The sequence below is a fragment of the Oncorhynchus tshawytscha genome, linkage group LG10 (genome assembly GCF_018296145.1).
Source record: "Oncorhynchus tshawytscha isolate Ot180627B linkage group LG10, Otsh_v2.0, whole genome shotgun sequence".
Lineage (NCBI taxonomy): Eukaryota > Metazoa > Chordata > Actinopteri > Salmoniformes > Salmonidae > Oncorhynchus > Oncorhynchus tshawytscha.
Window position 1 is genome coordinate 41367889 of NC_056438.1, and position 25600 is coordinate 41393488.

General features: G+C 40.9%; 1 protein-coding gene across 8 annotated transcripts in view; it reads left to right on the top strand.

Moving 5' to 3' along the window:
* tnk2b (tyrosine kinase, non-receptor, 2b) overlaps positions 1–25600 on the top strand; it is a 116754-nt gene that overhangs the window by 32387 nt on the left and 58767 nt on the right. For 3 of the 8 annotated variants that reach the window (XM_024435202.2, XM_024435204.2, XM_024435200.2), the window contains exons 1-2: positions 12734–13699; positions 25031–25208. In XM_024435202.2, coding sequence (XP_024290970.1) covers positions 13637–13699; positions 25031–25208 — 241 coding nt within the window. In that variant the 5' untranslated portion in view covers positions 12734–13636. Of the gene's footprint in view, positions 1–12730; positions 13700–25030; positions 25209–25600 lie in introns of those variants that run through there. The other 5 variants (XM_024435199.2, XM_024435198.2, XM_024435203.2 and 2 more) reach the window with 5 other exon arrangements.

The following is a 25600-nucleotide window of genomic DNA, read 5'->3' on the forward strand; positions in this document are numbered from 1 at the left end:
GCATGTCAGTAAATACAGTACAATGCAAAGAGGATAATGAAGTACAGTTAATTTCAGTAGTGATGATGATGATGATACGTATAATCATGCATACAGGTACAACACTACAGCTGTTGTATTGTGTAATCTTTGGTCAATACATTTTTATTAGGGATGCACCGATATGACATTTTTGGCCGATACCGATATCCAATATTCTCCTTGCCAAAAACATCAATACCGATAACCGATATTTAAAAATGTAGCGGCCTTAAGCATTCTAGTACAGTTAAATAGTTAACACACACATGGACGTGGTGGTCTAAGGCACTGCATCTTAGTGCAAGAGGTCGCTGGGTCGAATCCAGGGTATATCACATCCGGCCGTGATTGGGAGTCCCATAGGGCGGCGCACAAGCCGGCTGAGGCAGGGGAGCCCGGCGAGCCGGTTGAGGCATGAGAGCCTGTAGCTCTAACTCTGACACAAATATAAAACCACTCCCGATGCTTCCCTTAGGTGAGGTGTTATTCTGTAAGGAGTGCGTTGAGAGTCGGGAAGCAAGTTCAGGGAGTGAGTGTTTTTAATAATTAAATGATACAATAAACACGTAACACAAACGTACCAACATGAAAACCGAGTCAATAACACCTGAGGAAAGAACCAAGGGGAGTGACAGATATAGGGAAGATAATCAAGGAGGTGATGGAGTCCAGGTGAGTGTCATGTGTGCGAGATGATGGTGACAGGTGTGCAGGATAATCAGCACCCTGATGTCCTAGAGGCAGGAGAGGGAGTGTATGTGACAGAATTGCTTGTTTACAGCCTCGAGTACTTTTTGTAAGTTTTAACCCCACAGTCTGTCGGCAGTTTTGTTGAGCAGGAGATGCTGCATACTGCTGCAGATGCAGTTGATGAGCCTTTTTCTCAAGTCAGTTGTTTGAATGGCGCTAGGAGTGTGTTCACAAATGCCATTGAAATGGCAGCAGCAGTATGAGAACCAGCACATTCTTGAGCATGCAATACGCCTTTCCTCAGTACAATATCCTGTGCTGTCAGACTCAGCATGCTCGTGGGGCTGACATCGCTGGTCCAAATGTTGTGAATGTCGTGAAGCTAATAGCAGTGACTCTCATAGCAAGTAGCTCATAGATGTGCATTTCAACAAATACTGTGTAACTCCAGTAGGGCAACATCTGAAAAATGGCACTACTTGATAGTGTGTACTGGAACTCGATCAGTCGGCGAAAGCCAACATCATCCACGGCAGAGAATGGTTGATTGTCAATGGCAAGGAATTCCATTATTTTGGAGGTAATATATTTCACATTTGAGTTGTCTCGCTGAAATGTTCTTACTCTTTCAAATGACTGCTCGACATGGAAGTGCCCGCTTAGTATTTTTCTGCTTTTGTTCTGTGTAGCGCTGTATTTTTTTGTGGCATCATTACGTCATCTACCTACATAATATAGGTATGCATGTCAGCTTTGACATCGGTTTTGCAAATCGGCGTTAAACTAGACATCGGGCCGATGCTGATGTTGGCATTTTTAGCTAATATCGGCCAATTCTGATATGCTCACCGATATCGTGCATTCCTAATTTTTATCATTGATTGATTGAGATATTTTCTTGAAAAAAGATTACTGTGAGAAACACTCCCAAGTGCATCTCTGTCTCTACCTCCCTTGTCTTGCAGTGACCACTTAGACACTCCTGATGGTCTGTTTGTCTTTTTTTTAAAGACCAAACAATCTAGCAGTGGTCAGACAATGGTGTCTGTGGTCTGACAGTAAATGGAGTATGGGTCCAAGTCTGAGATTGCATAGTAAACAACACTGGTCCCAAGAGCTGAGCAGTAGATGCACCTTCGCAAAGAATCCCCTCTAATCCTGTCATTAAGAAAATACAGGCCTAAGGCTCCTTTCCATTTTTGTTCACTACCTTGTAAGGGCTATTTCTTTTACTAGCAGGATTTGAACCTAAATTGTTTTCCATTTGTTTTAGTTCTGAACAGAACCATTTCTGTTTGTTTCGTTCCACTGTTCCGACCAGCAAAATAAAGTTCTGAACCGGTTCAAACCAATCGTTCCTTTGCATAAGCGTTTTGTTGCGTTTTGCCGTGAGAATAGAAAAAAATGCCTGGAACGTAAAATAACGATTCTGTTTCGCAACTGTATGGATCACGTTCGTTCCATTTCTGTTACTTGAAAATTGTTGTTGTTTACCGGTTTTCTGTTCCCTGAACTGGTTCCAACCCCTGATTACTAGTGATCGGACTCGGGTGTAAGGAGAGCTGTGCAAATACATGTCTATTACCCTCAGGGTCTACATGTTCAGGTTCAGAACCTGTTAATTAAAATCCCCACACAAAAGCTCTCTCTATCTGTGTCTTGCTGGCTCTCTCTTACTCGCTGGCACTCACTAGTTCTCGCTCTTTCTCTCACTATCTGTCTTGCTGGCTCGCTCTCTCTCCTGCTCTGCCGCTCTTGCAAAGCAACTTGAATGTAGCTCGTCGAAGTTAGCTAGTCAAGCAAGCAAGTTTCATTTACAAAATAAAAGTCTAGAACTTGTTTTAGAGCAACATTTGATAACGACGTAATATCAGTACTGTAGATGACGTAGTACAGGCTTGGGCCTTAAGCAAATTACTTGTGTGAGAATGATACACACAGAAGAGCCTTGTCTAGAATAACCACCTGAGCTGCAAAAGAGAAAGTAAATATAATTTAGGCTAGGCCTATTCCACTATCTAAATATGCCGTGTGTTATTTAATGGCCAAATAATTACATAATTTATTTTTATGTGGTGATCATGTAACCTAATGAATTGCATTTTTTCCAGTATGTGAGAGCACTGATTGTAGGCCTTATATTAGGCATTTTGACTGTTATATTTGCAAATTCCACTCAGCTATCCGAGCAGCTAATCGATCGCTGCAGCTGTACTTAGCCCATCTGTAAATATCCCATCCAATCTACCTACCTCATCCCCATATTGTTTTATTTATTTTTCTGCTCTTTTGCACACCAGTAATTATACTTGCACATCATCTGCACATCTATCACTCGTGTTAATTTTCTAAATTGTAATTACTTGCTACTATGGCCTATTTATTGCCTTACCACCTCACGCCATTTGCACACAATGTACAGTCGTGGCCAAAAGTTTTGTTAATGACACAAATATTAATTTTCACAAAGTCTGCTGCCTCAGTTTGTATGATGGCAATTTGCATATACTCCAGAATGTTATGAAGAGTGATCAGATGAATTGCAATTAATTGCAAAGTCCCTCTTTGCCATGCAAATGAACTGAATCCCCAAAAACATTTCAGCTCTGCCACAAAAGGACCAGCTGACATCATGTCAGTGATTCTCTCGTTAACACAGGTGTGAGTGTTGACGAGGACAAGGCTGGAGATCACTCTGTCATGCTGATTGAGTTTGAATAACAGACTGGAAGCTTCAAAAGGAGGGTGGTGCTTGGAATAATTTCTTCCTCTGTCAACCATGGTTTCCTTGCAAGGAAACACGTGCCATCATCATTGCTTTGCATAAAAAGGGCTTCAGAGGCAAGGATATTGCTGCCAGTAATATTGCACCTAAATCAACCATGTATCGGATCATCAAGAACTTCAATGAGAGCGGTTCAATTGTTGTGAAGAATGCTTCAGGGCGTCCAAGAAAGTCCAGCAAGCACCAGGACCGTCTCCTAAAGTTGATTCAGCTGCGGGATCGGGGCACCACCAGTACAGAGCTTGCTCAGGAATGGCAGAAGGCAGGTGTGAGTGCATCTGCACGCACAGTGAGGCAAAGACTTTTGGAGGACGGCCTTGTGTCAAGAAGGGCAGCAAAGAAACCCCTTCTCTCCAGGAAAAACATCACAGACAGACTGATATTCTGCAAAAGGTACAGGGATTGGACTGCTGAGGACTGGGGTAAAGTCATCGTCTCTGATGAATCCCCTTTCCAATTGTTTGGGGTATCCGGAAAAAAGCTTGTCCGTCGAAGACGAGGTGAGCGCTACCATCAGTCCTGTGTCATGCCAACAGTAATGCATCCTGAGACCATTCATGTGTGTGGTTGCTTCTCAGCCAAGGGTGTGGGCTCACTCACAATTTTGCCTAAGAACACAGCCATGAATAAAAAATGGTACCAACACATCCACCGAGAGCAACTTCTTCCAACCATCCAGGAACAGTTTGGTGATGAACAATACCTTTTTTGCAGCATGATGGAGCACCTTGCCATAAGGCAAAAGTGATAACTAAGTGGCTCGGGGAACAAAACATCGATATTTTGGGTCCATGGCCAGGAAACTCCCCAGACCTTAATCCCATTGAACTTGTGGTCAATCCTCAATAGGTGGGTGGACAAACAAAACCCCACAAATTCTGACAAACTCCAAGCATTGATTATGCAAGAATGGGCTGCCATCAGTCAGGATGTGGCCTAGAAGTTAATTGACCGTATGCCAGGGCGGATTGCAGAGGTCTTGAAAAAGAAGGGTCAACACTGCAAATATTGTCTCTTTGCATCAACTTCATGTAATTGTCAATAAAAGCCTTTGACACTTATGAAATGCTTGTAATTATACTTCATTATTCAATAGTAACATCTGACAAAAATATCTAAAGACACTGAAACAGCAAACTTTGGAAATTAATAATTGTGCCAATCTCAAAACTTTTGGCCACGACTGTATATACACTTTCTTTTTTTTCTATTGTGTTATTGACTGTACGCTTGTTTATTCCATGTGTAACTCTGTTGTTTGTGCGCACTGCTTTGCTTTATCTTGGCCAGGTTGCAGTTGTAAATGAGAACTTGTTCTCAACTACCCTACCTGGTTAAATAAAGGTGAAATAAAATTGTAAAACAAATCTATAGCCTTTTCTTAATGCATGCATACATTTTATTTCTTTATTTTATGGGTGGCCCTGGGAATCGAATCCACAATCCTGCTGTTGCAAATGCCATGCTCCACCAACTGAGATATACAGGACCACCCATAGGTAAAAATGTACCCTACTTGTGTGTGAACAGACTTGGCTGTACTAAGGTATGTGTCTGAGTAGAGTGCTCATCTGTTTCACCCTTTTCAATCATAATGAATGAGTCTCTACGAGACACTGGGAATTTTCTTCTCTGTTTCAATGAAATGCAACATATATAAGACCTGCTTTTGGCCAATGCAGAAATTTAACTTTAACTTTTTTAATTAACTTTTGTTTATTTGTGTATTGTACGGACCGGTGTCTAATTTACAGTAGCTATTACAAAAAAAAATACCATACTATTGTTTGAGGAGAGTGCACAACAACAAAACACTTTTCACGGCAACTGGTTTGATACATTCACCTCTGAAGGTAAATAATGTAATTACATTCAATAATCTTGCTCTGATTTGTCTTCCTTTATTTCTTCGAGATAAAATGGAGCATAGATTTGTTTGATAAAATCCATTTTTATATTTAAATGTAGGAACTGGGTTCTACAGTTTGAACCCCTGCTGTCTGAAACTATGCACACACACTGCTTCCATCTGGTGGCCAAAATCTAAATTACACCTAAACTCCTATCTGATAGTATGGCCTTTCTCTTGCATTTCAAAGATGAAGAAAAAAATATATATCGAAAACACGTTCCTTTGTTTGAATGATCTTTTACTAGATTGAATGTGTTATATTCTCCTACATTAATTTCACATTTCCACAAATATCAAAGTGTTTCCTTTAAAAGGGTATCAAGAATATGCATTTCCTTGCTTCAGGTCCTGAGCTACAGGCAGTTAGATTTGGGTATGTCATTTTAGGCTGACATTGAAAAAAGGGTTCCGATCCATGCAACAACGCTTTTATTTATATGACAGCAGTTCAATTTATCGTGGTTGCCCTTGAGAAATGCTGAGCTGCACTACATTCTGAGGTAGACGTGACCACTGACCAATAAGACCTGCTCACTTGGTGGAAAGGTCGCTTTAAAGCGTCTCTGTCTCTAACCACGCTGTACCGTGGGGAGTTTATTTGCAGACTGTATCCCTGTGCAGTGGGCGTTGGGGAAGGAGAGCTCCCTTTGTCATATCCTGTGGTGATGGTCAGGAGCCAGATGCATGACTTCATCTCACTCTTACACAGAATTTCATCAATTTTAAAGAACACACCATTGTCACCTTTTAGTGGGAGTAGACATTTGGAATGAAAGCAATTCAAAATATAGGAGTGCTTGGGGACCAACCAATGTTGCTTTGAAAACTACAGAGGAACCATTGTGGAACCACCAATTAACTTTTTGGCTCCCCAGCTGTTAGTTTCTTTTTCATTCAGAGAGGATGAAGAAAGGTGTAGACTGAGTCTGTTAACCTGGACCCAACAAACAGTCATCACCTCAACATTAAAAAACGTTTCAAAAACTGTGCGAAAACATTCTCGTGTTTGCCGATGTATATCGCCAAGCAGTACAGGCTGGATCCTCCTCGGACATTCCTCCCTTAATTAGAGGCAGACTGTGTGACGACGGGATCCCAGTTTGTTGTAGTTTACGTCTCTCTCCCCCCGCCTTCCTTCCCTCCCACCCTCTCTACTGTCTGGTAGCCTTCCCGTTCTTTTCCTCTCATAAAGAAAGAGCTGCCTAATTAATAACTTTGGCTGTTATGACTGTGCTCAGTGAAGCCTTCTGCTGAAGCCTGAAAGAAGTGTGAGACTGAAAAAGAGGGAGAAAAAAGGAAAGCAAGGATAGACAAAGTGTAATAGTTCTGACTCATGGGCAGTGACGGACCAAAGAAAATAGCCTGCCATTGAGCGGGAGAAAAACAGCTGGTATGGGTTTGTTTATAGTCTGCAGAGAACATTTTTGGAGGGTTAGCAGGCAGGAAATAAAGACCGCACCAAATAAAGAAGAAAATGCTGTCGGCCTGTTAGTCCCACAGGAATGGAGAGACTGTAGGGAGGAGGGAATGACAGAAGGGGAGAGTGAGAGAGAGAGATGGGTTAGCCGGAGAGGGTGGGAAAAGAGAGAAATGGTGGGGGAGCTGGGGGAAAGAATGGGGGGAGAGAGGCAAGAGAAGGGCTGACTGGGTCAGAGGGAGAAGGAAGGAGAGTCAGTGTGTTGGAGCGAGAGAGGGGAGGAGTGTGTGTGGTGGTATTAGTGGTGGTGGGAAGGGGGCCTGTTAAGATCCTAACATAAGTAGGGGGTGCACAGGAAACGAGCTCTCCATCCTGCAGTTAAATCTGACCTCTTGGCTCCGGATCAAATGCTTCTCCAGCCGAATACCATGGTGCCTCTGTCCTCGACACGGGGCACTTCCCTGGCTGTCTGAGAGCGTGAGGGAGGGAGAGAACATGGGGTAGGGGTACACTGTAAACCCCAATGTTATTTCATTACTCAACCTTTTGAGGAAACCCATTGCACGTAATATTTCTGAGTACAGTTACTTAGTGATTTTGTAGTCATTACTCAAGCCGATAGTCACTGTGACCAATGTTCCCTCAAAACTTTTCAGTCACTGAGCAAATTTGAGGTCTCTTGAGTGCAAACTTGAATGTTGTGAAAATTCTATGCAACTTTCATTGCGCATTTACTGTGAACACTTTAATTTAGTTTTAACAGTTCCTATTTGATCGTAATGTAGGTCTACCACAGTGGCCTACCATAAAAAGCAATGGAGAAAATGCATCCCATAACATTTTAACATGGAAATAGCTGCTCCATTGTTCAGCCTACAGTAGCAGCCAACGTGTGGTGTTCAATGTAGGCCTTACATTCCATAAGATTTATTTAAAAAAATATATATATCCAGGGCTAGGGTACGTGAGACTGTAGCGTCCCACCTCTTCAACAGCCAGTGAAACTGCAGGGCGCCAAATTCAAAACAGAAATCCCATTAAAATTCCTCAAACATACATGTATTTGACACCATATTAAAAATACACTTGTTATAAATCCAGCCACAGTGTCCCATTTCAAAAAGGCTTTATGACGAAAGCAAACCAAACGATTATGTTAGGTGAGTGCCTATTCACAGAATAACACAGCCATTTTTCCAGCCAAAGAGAGGATTTACAAAAAGCAGAAATATAGATCAAATTCATCACTAACCTTTGATGATCTTCATCAGGTGACACTCATAGGACTTCATGTTACACAATACATGTATGTTTTGTTCAGTAAAGTTCATATTTATATCCAAAAATCTGAGTTTACATTGGCGCCTTAATTTCAGAAGTTCCAAAACAACCTTTGATTTTGCAGAGAGCCACATCAATTTACAGGAATACTCATAATAAACATTGCTAAAAGATACAACTGTTATGCATGGAATTTTAGATGCACTTCTCCTTAATGCAACCGTTGTATCAGATTTCAAAAAAGCTTTACGGTAAAAGCAAACCATACAATAATCTGAGTCGGCGTTCAGAGCCCAATCAAGACACAAATATATCCGGCATATTATGCAGTCAACAAAAGTAATAATAGCATTATAAATCTTCACTTACCTTTGCTGATCTTTGTCGGAATGCACTCCCAGGACTCCCACTTCCACAAGAAATGTTCGTTTTGTTCGGTAATGTCCATCATTTATGTCCAAATAGTTACTTTTGGACATAGTCACGAAGCGCGTTCACTAAAAGCAGACAATGTCAAAAAGTTCCGTAACAGTCAGTAGAAACATGTCAAACAATGTATTGAATCAATCTTCAGGATGTTTTTAACATAATTCTTCAATAATGGTGAAAACTCTAGAAAGTTGAGTAAAGTTCAATCTTGTGCTTCTCTGCACGGGCTGATATTTCTTCTGTGCGTCAGTCCCGGGGGAGCTGTGCGCCAGTGCATATGCGCAGTTTAGAGGGAACATTGACTATGACCCAGTAGGGGCTCCAGATGCACCCTCTAAACCACACCTCCAATATAATTTCCCAGTGTGCCTTACCTTTTCGAATGAATTGTAGAGTTACCACCTATGATTTTACTTGTTAGTGACCGAGACATAATTGTTGAATTCGTTCATTTTCTGTCCTGTGGCCTTCGCTAAATGAATATTCCTAGGCGAATATTATCATTATAGTTAAACTTTTTATGACAATACATTACACATCTCATAAGGCATTTATTTTTAGGTTTAACTTTACCCTAATACAGTGACCTGAAACTCATGGTACAGGCCACTTCAGGCCTGCAAGTAGGGAAATTGTTTTAACTTTCCCAAAATTACCAGAAAGAAAACCAAAAATAGTTTGGAGGATTTCCAGCAATCTTCCAACCGTGATTCCTGGGAAAACCTGGAAAAAACAGAAGTTTGCAACGCTACCTTATGCTGGCTTGCAAATGTAATTCCTTTTGGAATTACATTTTGGCTAAAGCTTAAGAGGGTGTGAATGATGCTGAATGGGTGTAGACAAAGAAGAGCTCTTCACTAGATACCAAAACATTCAAAGGCAATTTTCTCAAAACTGAGTTTACAAGTTGATTAATAACTTTCAAAGCAGAATTACTTTCCCATTGTTCCTAAAATGGAGTGTATAATATACAATTTTGTAGCCCTGAGTCTCTAGTTTTATCCAATGTAAAATACACCTTTTAAAATGTTACATAAAACCAAATCCAGGTGGTGAGACACATTTCAGTAACGGGTGCAAAAAATGTAACTAAATGATTGGATCAGTTTAGAAATTGTATTTATTTGTCTTTGAGTAGCATAATCATTTACTCAAGTGGGTATAGAAAGTCACCGGCCACTTTCAAAATGTTCACCTTTTGCTGCCTTACAGCCTGAAATTAAAACACATAAAAAATATATTTTTCCGGCTTTATTTACACACAGTTAACCCACAATATCGAAGTAAAAAATACAAATAAAAACTAATTAATTACAATTAAAACGGTAAAATACTCTATTTGGATAAGTGAAACCCCCCCTTACAATTGCAATTGCCAACTTGCTCAGGTATAACCGACCACTTTCCAGATCACAAATCAAGCTAATTGGCTTCCATCTATGATCAATTGTAGTGACTTTAATTAGTTCAGAATAAAAGCATTTGTTCATAGAGGACTCCACTGTGCTTAGTAGTGCAATTCAAAGCAAAGAATCCACGAAGGGCAGAAAGGTACTTTCAAAAGATCTATGAGATAAAGTTGTGGAAAGGCACAAGTCAGGGGATGGATATAAAAGGATTTCAAAGGCTTTGTCCCTCGGAGCACAGTTAAGACCATTATTAAGAAGTGGAAGGCGTATGGCACCACCCAGACCCTGCATAGATCAGGCCATCCCTCCAAACTGGATGACCGGGCAAGGAGGAGACTTCAGGCCTTCAGGAGCTTCAGGCCTTTATGGCAAAGACTGGTCAATGTGTGCATGTGACCAGAATATCACAAGCCCTCCACTAATCTGGCCTCTATGGGAGAGTGGCAAGAAAGAAAAAAAATCCTCAAAAGCCACATCAAGTCTCATTTGAGCTTTGCGAAATAGCACATTGTAGATTCCGAGACTAAGTGGCAAAAGGTGGTGTGGTCAGATGAGTCCATGAGCGGTCACCATGCAATTTGACTGAGCTTGAACAATTCTGCAAGGAAGAATGGGCAAATATTGCACAATATAGGTAGGCAAATATTGCAAAGTTAGTAGAGTTATATTCAAAGAGACTCATGGCTGTAATTAAGACAAAAGGTGGTTCCACCAAGTATTAACTCAGGGGTGGTCACTTATCCAAATAGGGTATTCTACTGTTATTACTTTGAATACATTTTCAGATTTTATAAAAAAATTTCACTTGGATATTTTGGGTTACTGTGTGTAAATAAAGCCGGAAAAAGTCTGATTTTTATGTGTTTTCATTTTAGGCTGTAAGGCAACAAAAGGTGAACATTTTCAAAGGGGGTGGTGATGTTCAATACCCACCGTACATGCAAGACATGTTTTTAGGATGTTCTTGGGATGATGTGTCATGGTCCCCTGGAGGTTTTGTTTAGTTCCCGGTTTGTCCCAGGGACATCCCAAAGGACATTTTTAGGACATAAGATCAGCATACCCCAAATCCAGATGTTGTGAGTTTAATCTCAGGTGGGGTCATATTGGCAAGTCAGTTAGTGGTCATGCCAAATGTAATCATATTGCCATTGATTTAAGAGTTATACACTATATTTTAGCTGAACAGCGTACCACTTACCTTAAAACCCCCATACCATTGAATTACTTTACTTTATAATGGTTTGGCACACCTGGGACCATGAAGTGACAAAAACCTCCGGGGACCATGACACAACGTCTTAAAAATGTCTTTGGGGACGTTTTTACACAAGGTCCTGATCACTTTGGGGACCATTTCGTGACATTCCTGGGACGTCCTAACAACAAATGTTTGTTTGCAGAGACATTCCCTTGGGACCATCATGCAACATCCTAATGACTAGTAAAATGAAAGTTCTGAGAACGTCCTACAATGGTCCGGACATAGTCCTCAGTGACGTTCTGGTAACTTAAAGGGCACTACTTACAGGGCACTAGACACTCCAACCAAACAGGGACCTGTATTGAACGTCCTCTTATGGTCCTGAGGTTAACTTTGTGTTATAATGTTCCTAGAGTGGGATAACGTCTCGCTGAAACCTTTAAAGGGACCTAATGGGAACGTCATCCAATGTCCTTAGGACATCCGGTTTGCTGGGAACCCAGTTTTAGACTGAACTGAAACTTACCAGAGAGAGGGAGGCAATGCAAGAGTCATATCTTTGCCCTAAATCTGTCCGTGTTAAGCAGAGCCTTAATTATTAAGCTGGTGAGATTTTTTTGTATGGGGGTAATGAATGTCGAATTTAGTCAAGATTAACACAAATTACTACATGTGAGGCTTATTTGATCTAATATAAGTTGTGTAATACCTAGGTTGTGTACTAATATACGTGTGAGGCATGTGACATACTGGCAACTTTTAAAAAAACTAAACACTATCCCTGTTGAAATTCAAGACGGGCTATGCATATCACGTCAATGAATTTAAAATGCCTTCGCCATATAATTCCTTATCAAATATTCAACTCCCCCTCATCTTTATATCAGAGTTGTGCCTGTTGTTCACATGTGTATCTATCCCCTCATTGTGGGAGGGGGGTGTTGACATGAGTCTGGTTCCATCTCCACTCTGTAAGGCAATGTGGTCTTACAGAAAGGCCTTTTGAATATATTTGTGATCATTAATTAATCATTTATCATTTGCTAATCCCATGACTGAAATGTGTGTCTTCAAATTGAGGATTGTTATTATACATTTTTCTTGACGACCCGATGTTTGCTAAGTAAGAATGGAAGTGAAATAGTACCCCCCTTCACCCCCAATGGATGCAGATGCAAAGTGTTCCTCAAATGTGTGACAGTTAGTACGCATGCCATTAAAGAAAAGTGATTTTAGTTATTACATTATTGGTTCAAGTTATTACACTATTGATTTTTTTTACCACTTTATAATGTAACAATCAGCGCATAATGTAATATAATTACAATCAGCGCATAATGTAATTATGCACAAAAACTTTACTGCATTGTGTTCAGCATCTTCATAACTTTATTAGCTTTATTACAATATATATATATATATATACACAAAAGTTATTACATTATTAGCAGTTATTACATATATGGCAGTTATTACATTATCAGTTGTGACAGGGTTTACAGTGTGTCGAGGGTGAGGGAAAGGGAGATAAAGGGGAGGGCAGGGGAGGTAGCGAGACAGGGGTTAGAGGAAAAGGGAGATGGGCAGAGATTGAAAGGGAAAGAGAGTGAGTGAAGGAGAGAATAGCAGGGAGAGCGGGAATACCAGGAATTACCAAACTGTCAGCACCAGCCATCCAGCAAGAGAAAGAGTAGAGAGTGAGGAGAGAGCCAGAGCGACACAGAAGGAACAGCTCATCCTTCCACTGCACACACACACTAATGTGCATACATACACACAAACACATTAATGTGCTCCACAAACAAATAAATACACAAACTCACTCACTTAAACAACTTACCACACATACACACACTGTGAGTCAAACGCTCCGCTGCTCCCCACTTTCCTTTTCTCTCTTCTGCAGCTGGCTGCTCTGAGTGAACTGAGACCAGGTCGCTACTATTTTTAGCCCCACGATGGAGGGGATGGATAAACTAATGGGTGGAGAAGAGGGGGGGGGGTAGGAGAGAGGGACTTGTTTTTTAGAAGGTTTGCTATAGAGACCTTGCTGCTTTGCATGGGAGACTGTCAGAGTACTCTTACAAACTCGACATAAGCTGACATACCTTGGCTACTGGACAGTATTGAGATAGATCTCAGCCAACCTCGGAATACTGCCAGACAAACTAACAGTCCCTCAAAGCGCTTTCCTCTGGATTTATCCCTCTGATTCGACCATTGTGTAGGTTTCTTTTGATTTTTTTCCTGTGTTGTGTCGAGGAACTAAAGGAGCTTATGTGGATTGCGCCGCGATGGAATGTAGCCTGGCTACAAAAGCTCACAAAGTTGACCTTTTCCTTTCCCGGGATTGGGATTCGGATCGGTGGACGCACAATGTTCCCCCTCCGGTGGTAGAACTGGGACTCCCGCTGCTCTGATACTGTCAGGCCACAGGAGAAGGCGCCTCTGAGGATTTAAAAACAGACATTCATACACGGAATTCGGGATGCGGCGTTTCGACAAGCTCAAAAAGTCGTTCCCTTTCCTGGCACACTTCCATGTGTACGGAGTAAGTCTACTTGTTTCCTCTCGTTGGCAAGTTGTTTTGATATTGGTGATATGGTAATGAAATTAATGGGTATAATCGTGGCTGGTCTGGTAATAGAATTGTGAGTGTATCCAAGGCATTTCTACCAAGGTGGAGGAAGTTGGGTGAAGATAAGGTTCCTCAAATGAAAGATTTTTGGGTCACCTATGCTTGTATGGGTATATCCTATGTAAAAGTGTACGCACCTGACACAAACACATGTGTTCAGTGACATGTCTCAACATTGATATATGCAGTGGTAGGCTGAACCTGTCCACATCCAATGTATTTTGATATGTAAGATTAATTAACATTACTAAGCCTGGTTTCAGTGGCAATCATGTTTTAGTTAGAAACCAGACAATTCTTGGTTTCCTCCTGGAATTACTAGAGCTGTGTTTGAAAACCCATACTAACATACTCTATACTACAAACTTAATGAGTATATACCACATACTATATACTATTAGTTAATTTTAGTATATTGTAAGCAAACGGTATCCTTTCAATTGTGCGTACTATGGCTTTGCATGTCTACAGGAAGTTGATGCTGTTGCTATGCAACCTCTTGCTAGCGTGAAGCATAGCAAATTACTAACTAGACTTTGGGTGTGTTTGTCAATTCAATAAGTGTGCGCTCTGGGCGTTTGTAAATTCAGGGCGTTGTCAGATTGTCCGTTCAAAAATTCGGAGCATTTTGCTCTCGGAGCATTCAGAGCGCACACTGGACGCTCTGACCAAGGAGTAGGAGGGTTGATCTGAGCGTTCTGACTGGCAGTCAAGCACCCAAGCTAACTTGCTAGCTACTTTCAGACACAAATGAGAGAACATCTCACTCTGACCATTTTACTCACCCTAACAGAGCTAGTTAGACTGTTTTTGTTATCCAGAGGGTATGGTTATTAACTGTTGTGCTTGTCAATAATTTAAATGTAAAAAAAATTGCAGACGTTTACTGACACCGGCCACATTCAATGGGTGTTGAGCATTCGTAAATTCATCAGTTATTCTGCGCTCTGCCTCTGGCAGTCAGAGTGCTTTGAAATCGGAGTAGATAGCCAGAGCGAATTTACGAACGGGCCCGAACGACTAGACCACTTAGCTAAGCTATGAATGACGTGAATAATCTAGTCAATAAACATTGGGTAGTTAGCATAAAGTAAATATACTTTATGGTAGTTAGGTAGTTAGCATAAAGTAAATATACTGGCAAGTTCAATGTACTAGTAACCAACTAACAACGTTACTGTAAGTAGGTGGCTAGCATACCTGGTACATACTGCTGCTGTAATGATATGCTGTGCGGTTCGTAAGGATAGCGTAGCTAACAAATTGTCAGCCAACGTGTAATTTACTTTAATACTTTATTCCATTGCTCAACATTTTCTTAACATTTGTCATAATTAGTTAAAGCAAAGAATTTGTATCCCTTCTCGTCAGACTTCGGCTGCATATTTTCCGCCATTTTCTTAAAATCTGAAAACGTTGTGAAGCCAGAATTGCATTATGTACCCTAAAAGCACGGAAATAGTGTCCACTGTGTGTATACTTCATATTTTGATGAATTTAGTACTACATCCAGGAACTTTTGGCATACTAACTATATCCATACTATGAGCAATAAGCATACTATATACTTAATTTATGTCACAAATAGTACGGTTAGTGTGGTTAGTACACTATTCGTACACAGCTTAGATCTTTTGAACGTAGGCAAATCTCACTGTAGTTCTAGTGTACGGTTAATGTTGGCAGGGCTGGACAATATGGCCTTAAAATAATTTTTACTTATGGGCAGTTTCACAATATACAAAAGTATACAAAACATTAAGGACACTTGCTCTTTCATGACAAATACTGATCAGGTGAATCCAGGTAATCCAGCTATGATCCCTTATGGATGGCACTTGTTAAATCCACTTCAATCAGTGTAGTTGAAGGGGAGGTGACTGCCTCTAATGACTCCCCATCCCGCATGAGGGAGCATAATCATCACCTGACACTAATTAGCATAACGCAACGGACATAAATATTCCTAGAAAATATTCCTATTCATGAAAATCACAAATAAAATATATTGAGACACAGCTTAGCCGTTTGTTAATCACCCTGTCATCTCATGTTTTCAAAATATGCTTTACAGCCAAAGCTAGACAAGCATTTGTGTAAGTTTATCGATAGCCTAGCATAGCATTTGTCCAGTTAGCAGCAGGTAACTTGGTCACGGAAATCAGAAAAGCAATCAAATGAAATCGTTTACCTTTGAGCTTCGGATGTTTTCACTCACGAGACTCCCACTTAGATAGCAAATGTTCCTTTTTTCCCAAAATATTATTTTTGTAGGCGAAATAGCTCCGTTTGTTCTTCACGTTTGGCTGAGAAATCGCCCGGAAATTGCAGTCATGAAAACAGCGAAAAATATTCCAAATTAGCTCCATAATATCGACAGGAACATGGCAAACGTTGTTTATAATCAATCCTCAAGGTGTTTTTCAAATATCTATTCAATAATATATCCATTGGGACAATTAGTTTTTCAGTAGGACCGACTGGAGTAATGGCTACCTCCCTGTATTTTACGCGAGAATCTCTCTGGGAGCATCAGGTGACCACTTGCGCAATGTAGCCGCTTACGGGTATTCTTCAACATAAATGCGTAGAACTACATCACAATGCTGTAGACACCTTCGGGAATACGGAGAAAGAGTAATCTTTTTGATAGCCCATTCACTGCTCAATAGGGACGCAAAGGAACGCAGCGCTTTCAAAACATGAGGCACTTCCGGATTGGATTTTTCTCAGCCTGCAACATCAGTTATGTTATACTCACAGACAATATTTTTACAGTTTTGGAAACTTTAGTGTTTTCTATCCTAAGCTGTCAATTATATGCATATTCTAGCATCTTGTCCTGACAAAATATCCCGTTTACTACAGGAATGTTTTTTTTCCAAAAAAGAAAATACTGCCCCCTAGTCACAACAGGTTATTAAAGAAGGTTTTTTAAGCCTTGTTACAACTGGGACATGGATTGTTTATGTGCCATTCAAAGGTTGAATGGGCAAGACAAACAATATTTAAGAGTCTTTGTAACTGGGTATGGTAGTAGGTGCCAGGTACACCGGTTTGTGTCAAGAATTGCACTGCTGCTGGATTTTTCCACACTCAAGTTTCCCTTGTGTATCAAGAATGAAGGACATACCGCCAACTTGACACAACTGTGGAAAGTATTGGAGTCAACATGGGCCAGCATCCCTGTGGAACGCTTTTGACACCTTGTTATGTCCATGCCCCAACGAATTGAGGCTGTTCTGAGGGCAAAAGGGAGTGGTGCAAATCAATATTAGGAAGGTGTTCCTAATGTTTGGTATACTCAGTGTATATCTCGATTAAACACAAAAATAAAAAAATGTTTCTCTAAATAGGCTTTGTTGTATTTTTGCAACCACTGATCTGGGTTTCGAATTTTGTAGCAGGCATTATAGAAAATTAACACAGGTCTCATAAACAATCTCTCAAACCCAAGCTCACGTGCTAGTGAGTAGCCAGCTAATCTTTTTATATTTAAAATCCAGCCATCTATTTGCTAGCTAACAAGGTAGAACAGTTTAATTGTTACAATGTTCCCTCATTTTTTACGGCAGTAAGTAACATTTCAGGTCTGCTTAGTGCAAACTTGAAAGTTCTGTGAACACTGAGCTGTACTCGCTTTAAGTTACGATTTCAGACAGTGGTAACGTAGGCTACTGTGGCTCTTTGATCACAATGTAGGCTTACCAGAGTGCCCTAACATCAAAAACAATGGAGAAAATGCGTCCCATAACATTTTAACATGGAAATAGCTGTTCTATTGTTCAGCCTACAGTAACAGCCAAAGTGTGGTGTTCAATGTAGGCCTACATTCCATGAGACCTTTGGGAAAAAAAACATGCAGGGCTTGACATTCTTATTTATCTACCTGTCCTTCAGGCAATGAGGTGAATGAAAATGTTGTGTTGTTTGATGCAAGAAACAAATTATGCTACCTATTGGCTACTTAGCTTATTCAAGCCTGTCTCAAAATAGGTTTCAAAGATGTCTGGAAATGTACATGTTTTGTGCTCTTATAGGAAGCAATCACTCCCCCTTTGCTGACTACAAATGATCTATAACTGGGCTAGTAACTCACTAACTGGCAAAGCATATGAACAAATTTGCACACATGGCTCATGTTGTAAACACAGTCCAGTTCAAAGTGAATGACACATCCATATATAGCAATGGATATTTGCATATAGGCCTACTGCAGCTCTGATTGGTTATGCCGCACTGGTCTGTGTAGAGTACAGGCTGAGTTGTGCATGTCAATGCAATAGAATCTTACTCTGATGCATTCTGCCTACAAAAAAATGTCTTGCATAGTTTTGGTATGTTGCATTGAAAGTGGCTAATATTGCGTTGATTTGATCCTAGTTCCCACAGTAAAGGGAAACATTGATCGTGTTAACTAACTAGAAAGTTGAGTGAAGTTCAATCTGATATTTCTTCTGCGTGGCAGTACTGGGGAGCTATGTACCCTCGGGAACATTGGTTATGAACCCACCCTTCTGTCCGTCTTCAACTGTTTGAACAGCATGCTTGTCCACTTTGTGAAAATGTTGAAATCAAGTGGCCTACCTTATTTCACAGAATGAGAACGAGTTGCAAATTCCTTATATAATATTTTTTTATGCTCATTGCACTTTTTATAAAACACAGACTACAGCTAGTATAAGTCTGGCTAAAATGCTGCTAGCAGTACGTGGTACCGGAATGTTGCTCACAACAGAAACTGAGCATTAATTTTCCAGAATCAATCAACCCATTTTAGTAGGGTCTGCTCTTTACACAATTTGAGCAGTTAAAACACAACCTTTCTAACGATACCCTTTTTAACTTCTCCTCTGTTACCATAAAATAATGTCTCAATGTGTTTCGGTGTCCATATGACGGATTCTGTTGGATCAAACCTCAAATCCAAATAACGAGTTGAAGCTGATTGTTGTCAGAAAGGAAGAAGTGATCTTTAATCTTTGTTGCTGTGAGTGGCAGGGGGAGGGGTTTGGTATCTGTGTCTGTGGGAAGATACACAGAGGAGTGAAGGAGACGACCAAAAAGTCAACATGAGAACAAGCGGACATATAAGCTCATAAAAACTAAAAATAAGAAAAAAACGTGATTCTTGCGATACAGGCGTTTGGAATATTGCTCAAAATTAACTTGATATACTGCCCCGGGCCAAAATGTAAATTAGCTTGGATTGCATAAATCCCTGACCCAAAGATGGTTTATTGCCAATGAAAACTCAAGTAACTTCTGCAGCTGGGTATTTTTGAAGCAACAGAGACACTCTGAGACAGACATCAGGTCATGATGTTCATTGCTTCACTTTGCCAAATGTCAAAGCCCTTCCACATGACGGTCATTGTTTCACATTGCGAGGCCAATGCTAAATGCCTTTACCCAGTTATGAACTGCAATGATGAGTCCCATTTGCCCGTTTAAAAAAACTTGCTTAATAATTTTCTCTGGCTTGACCAAACCTCACCACAACAGCTGTGCTTGCTCTTCTTGAGCTTAGGACGACATACTAACACAATCTACCCACTAAATGTATTCTACTAAACACACTAATGAATACACTATATATACAAAAGTATGTGGACACAATTCAAATTAGTTGATTCAGCTATTTCAGCCACACCCGTTGCTTCACCATCTGGCAGTCTGACGAACGAATCTGTGTTTGGTGGATGCCAGGAGAACACTACCTGCCCGAATACATAGTGCAAACTGTAAAGGTTGGTAGAGGAGGAATAATGGTCTGGGGCTGTTTTTCATGGTTCAGTCTAGGCCCCTTAGTTCCAGTGAAGGAAATCTTAACGCTAAGGCATACAATGACATTCTAGACGATTATGTGCTTCCAACTTTGTGGCAACAGTTTGGGGAAGGCCCTTTTTCAGAATGACAATGTCCCCATGCACAAAGTGAGGTCCATACAGAAATGGTTTATCAAAATCGGTGTGGAAAAACTTGACTGGCCTGCACAGAGCCCTGAAATCAACCCCATCGAACACCTTTGGGATTAATTGTAATTCCAACTGCGAGCCAGGCCTAATCACCCAACATCAGTGCCCAACCTCACCAATGCTCTTGTGGCTGAATGGAAGCAAGTCCCCGCAGCATTGTTCCAACATCTAGTAGAAAGCCTTCCCAGAAGAGTGGAAGCTGTTATAGCAGCAATGCCAATGATTTTGGAAAGAGGTGTTTTGAAGAGCAGGTGTCCACATACTTTTAGGTATGTAGTGTACAAGTCTAGACATCCTAAACAGTCTCCATGTCTCGATTAATTCTTGAGACGCTCTGACTTTAAGGCTAATGTTACAAGTGGTTGAAGTAGGCATCCACAGATCCAGTTGAGGAAAGCACTGCTTGCTTTTGCCTGGCTGTCTCTTTTTGTTGCCTGACTCATTTTGACTCAGGAACACTGAGACAAATTCCTCTGGGCTGACTTGTGGAGACTACAGGGAGGGTTTTTGCGCAGCATGTCTTTGAGAGCAGTCCAGGACCTTTTGCATTTCTTCATTCCGACTAGGGGAATGAGTTCTGGCCAGAAGCATTTTTCACCAGGGACTTCTTGTAGCTCTTCCAACTCCATTCCATTACTCCAAACCCTCCCTCCTTTCTCCCTCCACTTGGAGGTGAAAGTTAGTGAGCTCAATCCTCAAGGAAAAGACAGCATTCTGAAAACTTGTGGTGGATTTGTCATTATACTGCACTTCATATCCAATTGTTTCAGACCAGAAGGTGCAGATGAAAGAAAGGTGACAGAGACCTGACTAGTTTTTTTCATACCAGACACCGCAAGTCAAGGGAAGGAGACGAGCAGAGAAAGCCACTTTAGACCATTGAGATGCAGCCTTTTCTGTTGGCCAGCATTCCCCACCGCCCCGTGACAAGTGACACCTAGCAGCGGAACACCTCGTCCAGCTTCCGCCCCTCGTGCCTCCTAAGCGCCAAATCCATGTACACAACGTCAATATTTCTCTTTCTACTGCCAACTGCCTTGCTCCAAAAAGGTCAGTGGAAACTTACTACCAGGGCACAAGACTGATACCATTTAGTGGCATTTAGCGACCCTTTGACTTGACTGTGTGACTTGCGATTGGTGTGAGCTGCACATTCTACATAGTCACCTCACTCAAAGCGTCCTATTTTTTAGGAGGCTAATGACATGATTTGGTCAAACAGTAAAGTGCATTATCCTCATGATTCCTGTAATTAAAGTGCCTGTCCTGAGTCAGATGCTGTGCCTGTTTCGCTGGGGCCTGCTGCTGTGATGAGCGAGCTGCTCTCACTGCCTCTCCCATTGCGCTCCAGGAGAAAAAGAAAAGTGCCCTGATTTGTATAACATTTCAAAATCCAATAGTGGGAAAACACAACTTGTTTAATATTTGTTCATTTAATGAAGAGATGTTCCTGAGTGTGGATGTTTGTGTGTGCGTGCTGACAGCTTCGTTGAAGAGAGGAGGTTCTCAGCGTTCTGTAGGTATACCTTTGAGCTCTATAGCACCTATTTTACAACCAATCAATTTGAGATGGCTTTGAGATACGGATCATGCAAAATGCAGGTTGGCTATTGCATGTGTATGGGCCTCATTGGGTAGTATGCTACAACTGCAAAGTTTATTTTTAGGACATTACATTTACTGTTAGATTATTAAATAGCTTATACCAGTGGGTATTACATTTAGTATGCAATCTAGCTAGTGTGTTTTGAGTTTCCGCTTACTCGGGTGGTGAATTAGCCCCAAATAAATTAGCCTATGATGAAGATCTAGGCAAATTAATCTTGACTGAACAAAAGTCTGTAGTCCTATTTTTAACAGTAAAATATAACAAAAGCCTAATTGCCAACCCAAAATTCATGACAATCACTGGATTAGGTTGCACATCAATATATCTCGAGTCATGCATTCTTGCTTGAACTTGTTAGATGAAACGTATTTATTGAATACCATATCTGTAGTCTATTACACTTTTTAAAGCACTGTGAATGACATAAAATGATTAGGCCTACTAATTCGTTCTATTCCCTGACGCCGTGAGAAAACTGAAAAGGTTAGTGGCACCAAGGGAATATGTTAGTCTGGAGCCCCAACAGTATCCCCTCTTTCCTTTGAAACATTTAACCTCTTTAGGTATCAGCTCTGACAAGCCTGGCTACCAGGCAAGGGATGTCGACTCATGTCTTAGGCACTGCCACGAGAGGTGACACTTTGGTTTCAACAGCTAAGCAGGGAAGTTTTTCCGCATCGTGACCAAAATGAAGATTTACAGAAGTTAATGCATGAATAAAGTACCTTGTGGAGCAATTCTCATCAATTTCTCTTTCCGTTTTCCACAATACAGCTTAGCATAGTGGCTTTTATTCAAACACCTGACTTCAGCGAATGAATTATCTGAGGATAGCACCCCAGTAAACAAAGAGAGAAAAGCATATTTAAACCCTGCAGGCGCGAGACAAAACGCAGAAATAAAAATATAATTCATGCTTTACCTTTGACGAGCTTCTTCTGTTGGCTCTCTAATATGTCCCATAAACATCACAAATGGTCCTTTTGTTCGATTAATTCCGTCGATATATATATATATACAAAATTTCCTTTTATTTGGCGCGTTTGATCCAGAAAAACACCTGTACCAACTTGCGCAACGTGACTACAAAATATCTCAAAAGTTACCTGTAAGCATTGTCCAAACATTTCAAACTACTTTTGTAATAGGTATTTTTTTAACGTAAATAATCGGTAAAATTGAAGACGGCATATACTGTGTTCAATACCGGAGGAAAACCAAAGTGGAGCGTGCTTTCAGGTCACGCGCCTCTAGCAAAGAGTACACTTGCCTCGAGCCTCATTCTGAACAGTGTTACTTCTTCATTTCTCAAAGGAAAAACCTCAACCAATTTCTAAAGACTGTTGACATCCAGTGGAAGCGATAGGACCTGCAGGAAAGTCGATTAGAATTCTGGATTCTCAATGAAAACCCATTGAAAAGAGAGTGACCTCAAAACAAAACAAAAAATCTGAATGGTTTCTCTTCGGGGTTTCACCTGCCAAATAAGTTCTGTCATACTCACAGACATGATTTAAACAATTTTAGAAACTTCAGAGTGTTTTCTATCCAAATCTACTAATATGCCTATCTTAGCTTCTGGGTCTGAGTAGCAGGCCGTTTACTTTGGACATGCTTTTCATCCGGATGTGAAAATACTGCCCCCTGTCCCAAAGACTACTTTCTACTTGGGGGTTGTCGAAGTGGATAAAGCCCTGTTGTCAGACCACTAAGAGGTGTGAAATTCCAAAGTGATGCTTGGAACATTGAGACAGGAATATTACTGCATGTGACCTTGAAGTGGATTCGTATCAGGATGCAAACATCTGCTGTAACCATTTTGAAACACATTTGAATCAAAATAGAAGTAATGTCACTCATTTGAGTGATGTGTCTATGTCTTGCTAGTTAGTGAACGGTTTTTGGACTTGGTCATAAAGACCTGTGTGTGTACATGGGTGCATAAGTGTGGATGTGCTATCAGGTGTATGAGTTGAGATTGTACTTTATTGTCTGCTTGAATGACTAATCGTAGACTCATTTGAACTATTTGGGTCTCCAACCCAAACCCATTAACAGTTGAACTGGGAAAGAGGAAGCCATGACCCCCTTTGCTCCTTAACCTATGACCCTGCCTTGGTCAATACCGGAATCCCATCAGTCACAAAAGGCTGATTGAGTCCTCTGACCTAAATGACATACAACTTAACCTGGGTGACATCATATCATTTTGCAATGTCTAACTTTTTTGGTTAGTTTTGGAGATCTTAACTGCAAAGCTAGGGAAGTTGGTTTCATGTATGCTCATGAGAATTGTTGTGAAGTTGCAATTTTATAGATACGTTTCAATACAACAGTTTTTGGGAAACCAATCAGATGCTACCAATGCGTGTGACATCAAGGAGTTGTCAACTTGTCATTGAGGAAACGTCCAGGCTTTTCACATAGCATTAGAAGTTTAAACAGCATAGCACAGGAGCTACTGTAGCATGATGTCGGTTTTTCTGCAGTAGACCACACACACACACCACACTTATGAGGCACTCACTGAGGCACTTAAAGACATCCTGACACTCAGGTGACCCCTTGCTTGTCTTCTTATGGGGTCAGGTCTAGATGGGATACAGCTTTTGTCAAAAGCTGATTTAAAATTAAAATTAAATGTATTTATTTATTTATTTTCTCAGTTTTAGCTAAGCCTAACCCTTTTTCCTAACCTTAACCTAATTCTCCTAACCTGCTGCATTATCTTAAACCTGCTACGGAAAGTCCATTTTGACAAAAGTTTTATCCCTTCTAGACAAAACCCTCTTACGAAAGAGGAGACCCCGTATCTGAGGTACTAGTAATTGCTGCTGTTCAGCAGCCAATCACATAAAACTTCTCCCTCTCTCTTTTTCCCCCTCACTATCGTCTCCGTTTCCGAGCCTCTGTCTGTCTGTCAGTCCTTTTTTTCTCTCTCCCCCTCTTGATCTCTATCAGGACTAGATAGGTGGATAATTGAAAGCACCTGATATCCGACAAACGCTCTGAGTCAAATAGAGAGGAGAGCATCCGGACATGTTTGATAGAAGTCAAAACAACTCTTGGTATCCTGATAACATTTGTTTCTCCGTTTCAGTTGACCTCTTTCGCCACATAAACAACTCGGCACAGTAGTCGATGTGTAGGCTATCAACCAAGTGCATGCAGCTCTATATACAGCTCTATATATTCTATGCATGGTATGTTTGAGAATGATGAAAAGGGCATCAATTGTTTGGATAGATTGTCTGTTTGGATAGATTGACTGGGACTTTTGAGGGATGTAATGTAGGCAGGCCTACAGTACATCATGGTACAATCTGATGAGCAGTGCACAGTAGGGTACGTGAAGCCTGTTGTGTATCATCTGGACAGCAGATGCTCGTTTTCTTTTCCTGTGTCTATGTGTACTGATGTGTCTGTCTACCAATCCATGACAGTGCTAGTGTATTCTTGGGGGGGGGACGACGGACGGACGACGACTGGTGTGGTAAATTGCTGTATCTGTGTCTGACTGTGAAGAGGTTGTGTAGTCTTCTAGTTTTGAGTGTTTGTTTTTTTGTACAGGTAATGTGTGTATGCATGCGAGGAGGGCACATAATGGCTCAATGTTTAAACCCGGTTTCTCCTCCATTTTTCGTGTGTGTTATCCAGAAGCTAGGCAGTAATATGCAGTCGGAGGAGGGCACAGAATGGCTCCTGGAGCTGCTGATGGAGGTGCAGCTGCAGCAGTACTTCCTGCGTATCCGCGACGATCTCAACGTGACGCGACTCTCCCACTTCGACTACGTCAAGAACGAGGACCTGGAGAAGGTCGGCATGGGGCGGCCCGGTGAGTTTTATAGTGGGGGTGGATTGTGTGTGCATTCATGCTGTGCATTAATGTAGTATTTGTTTGTGTATATAAGTTGAGGACTCAACCAAGTGTGCGTGTGTCCACATTTTTCTTTTAGATACCCCTACCCGAAGTGTAACAAAACACAACCATGTTTTTCCATATGTCTAAGGTCTCCTATATATTAAATGGATGTTATTTTTTTTCTTTATTTTTTTTACTGCAAAAGTTGTTACATTTATATATATTGTGACACACCCCCTTAACTCAAACAGCACAGAATAATACCTGGCTGGAGGGGGAGTGGGCCACATGAGCTCACGTTACCTAATATCGCAAGCTCTGATATGGCAAAAATGTTTAGTACAAGTAGTCAATTGGCTGCTCTA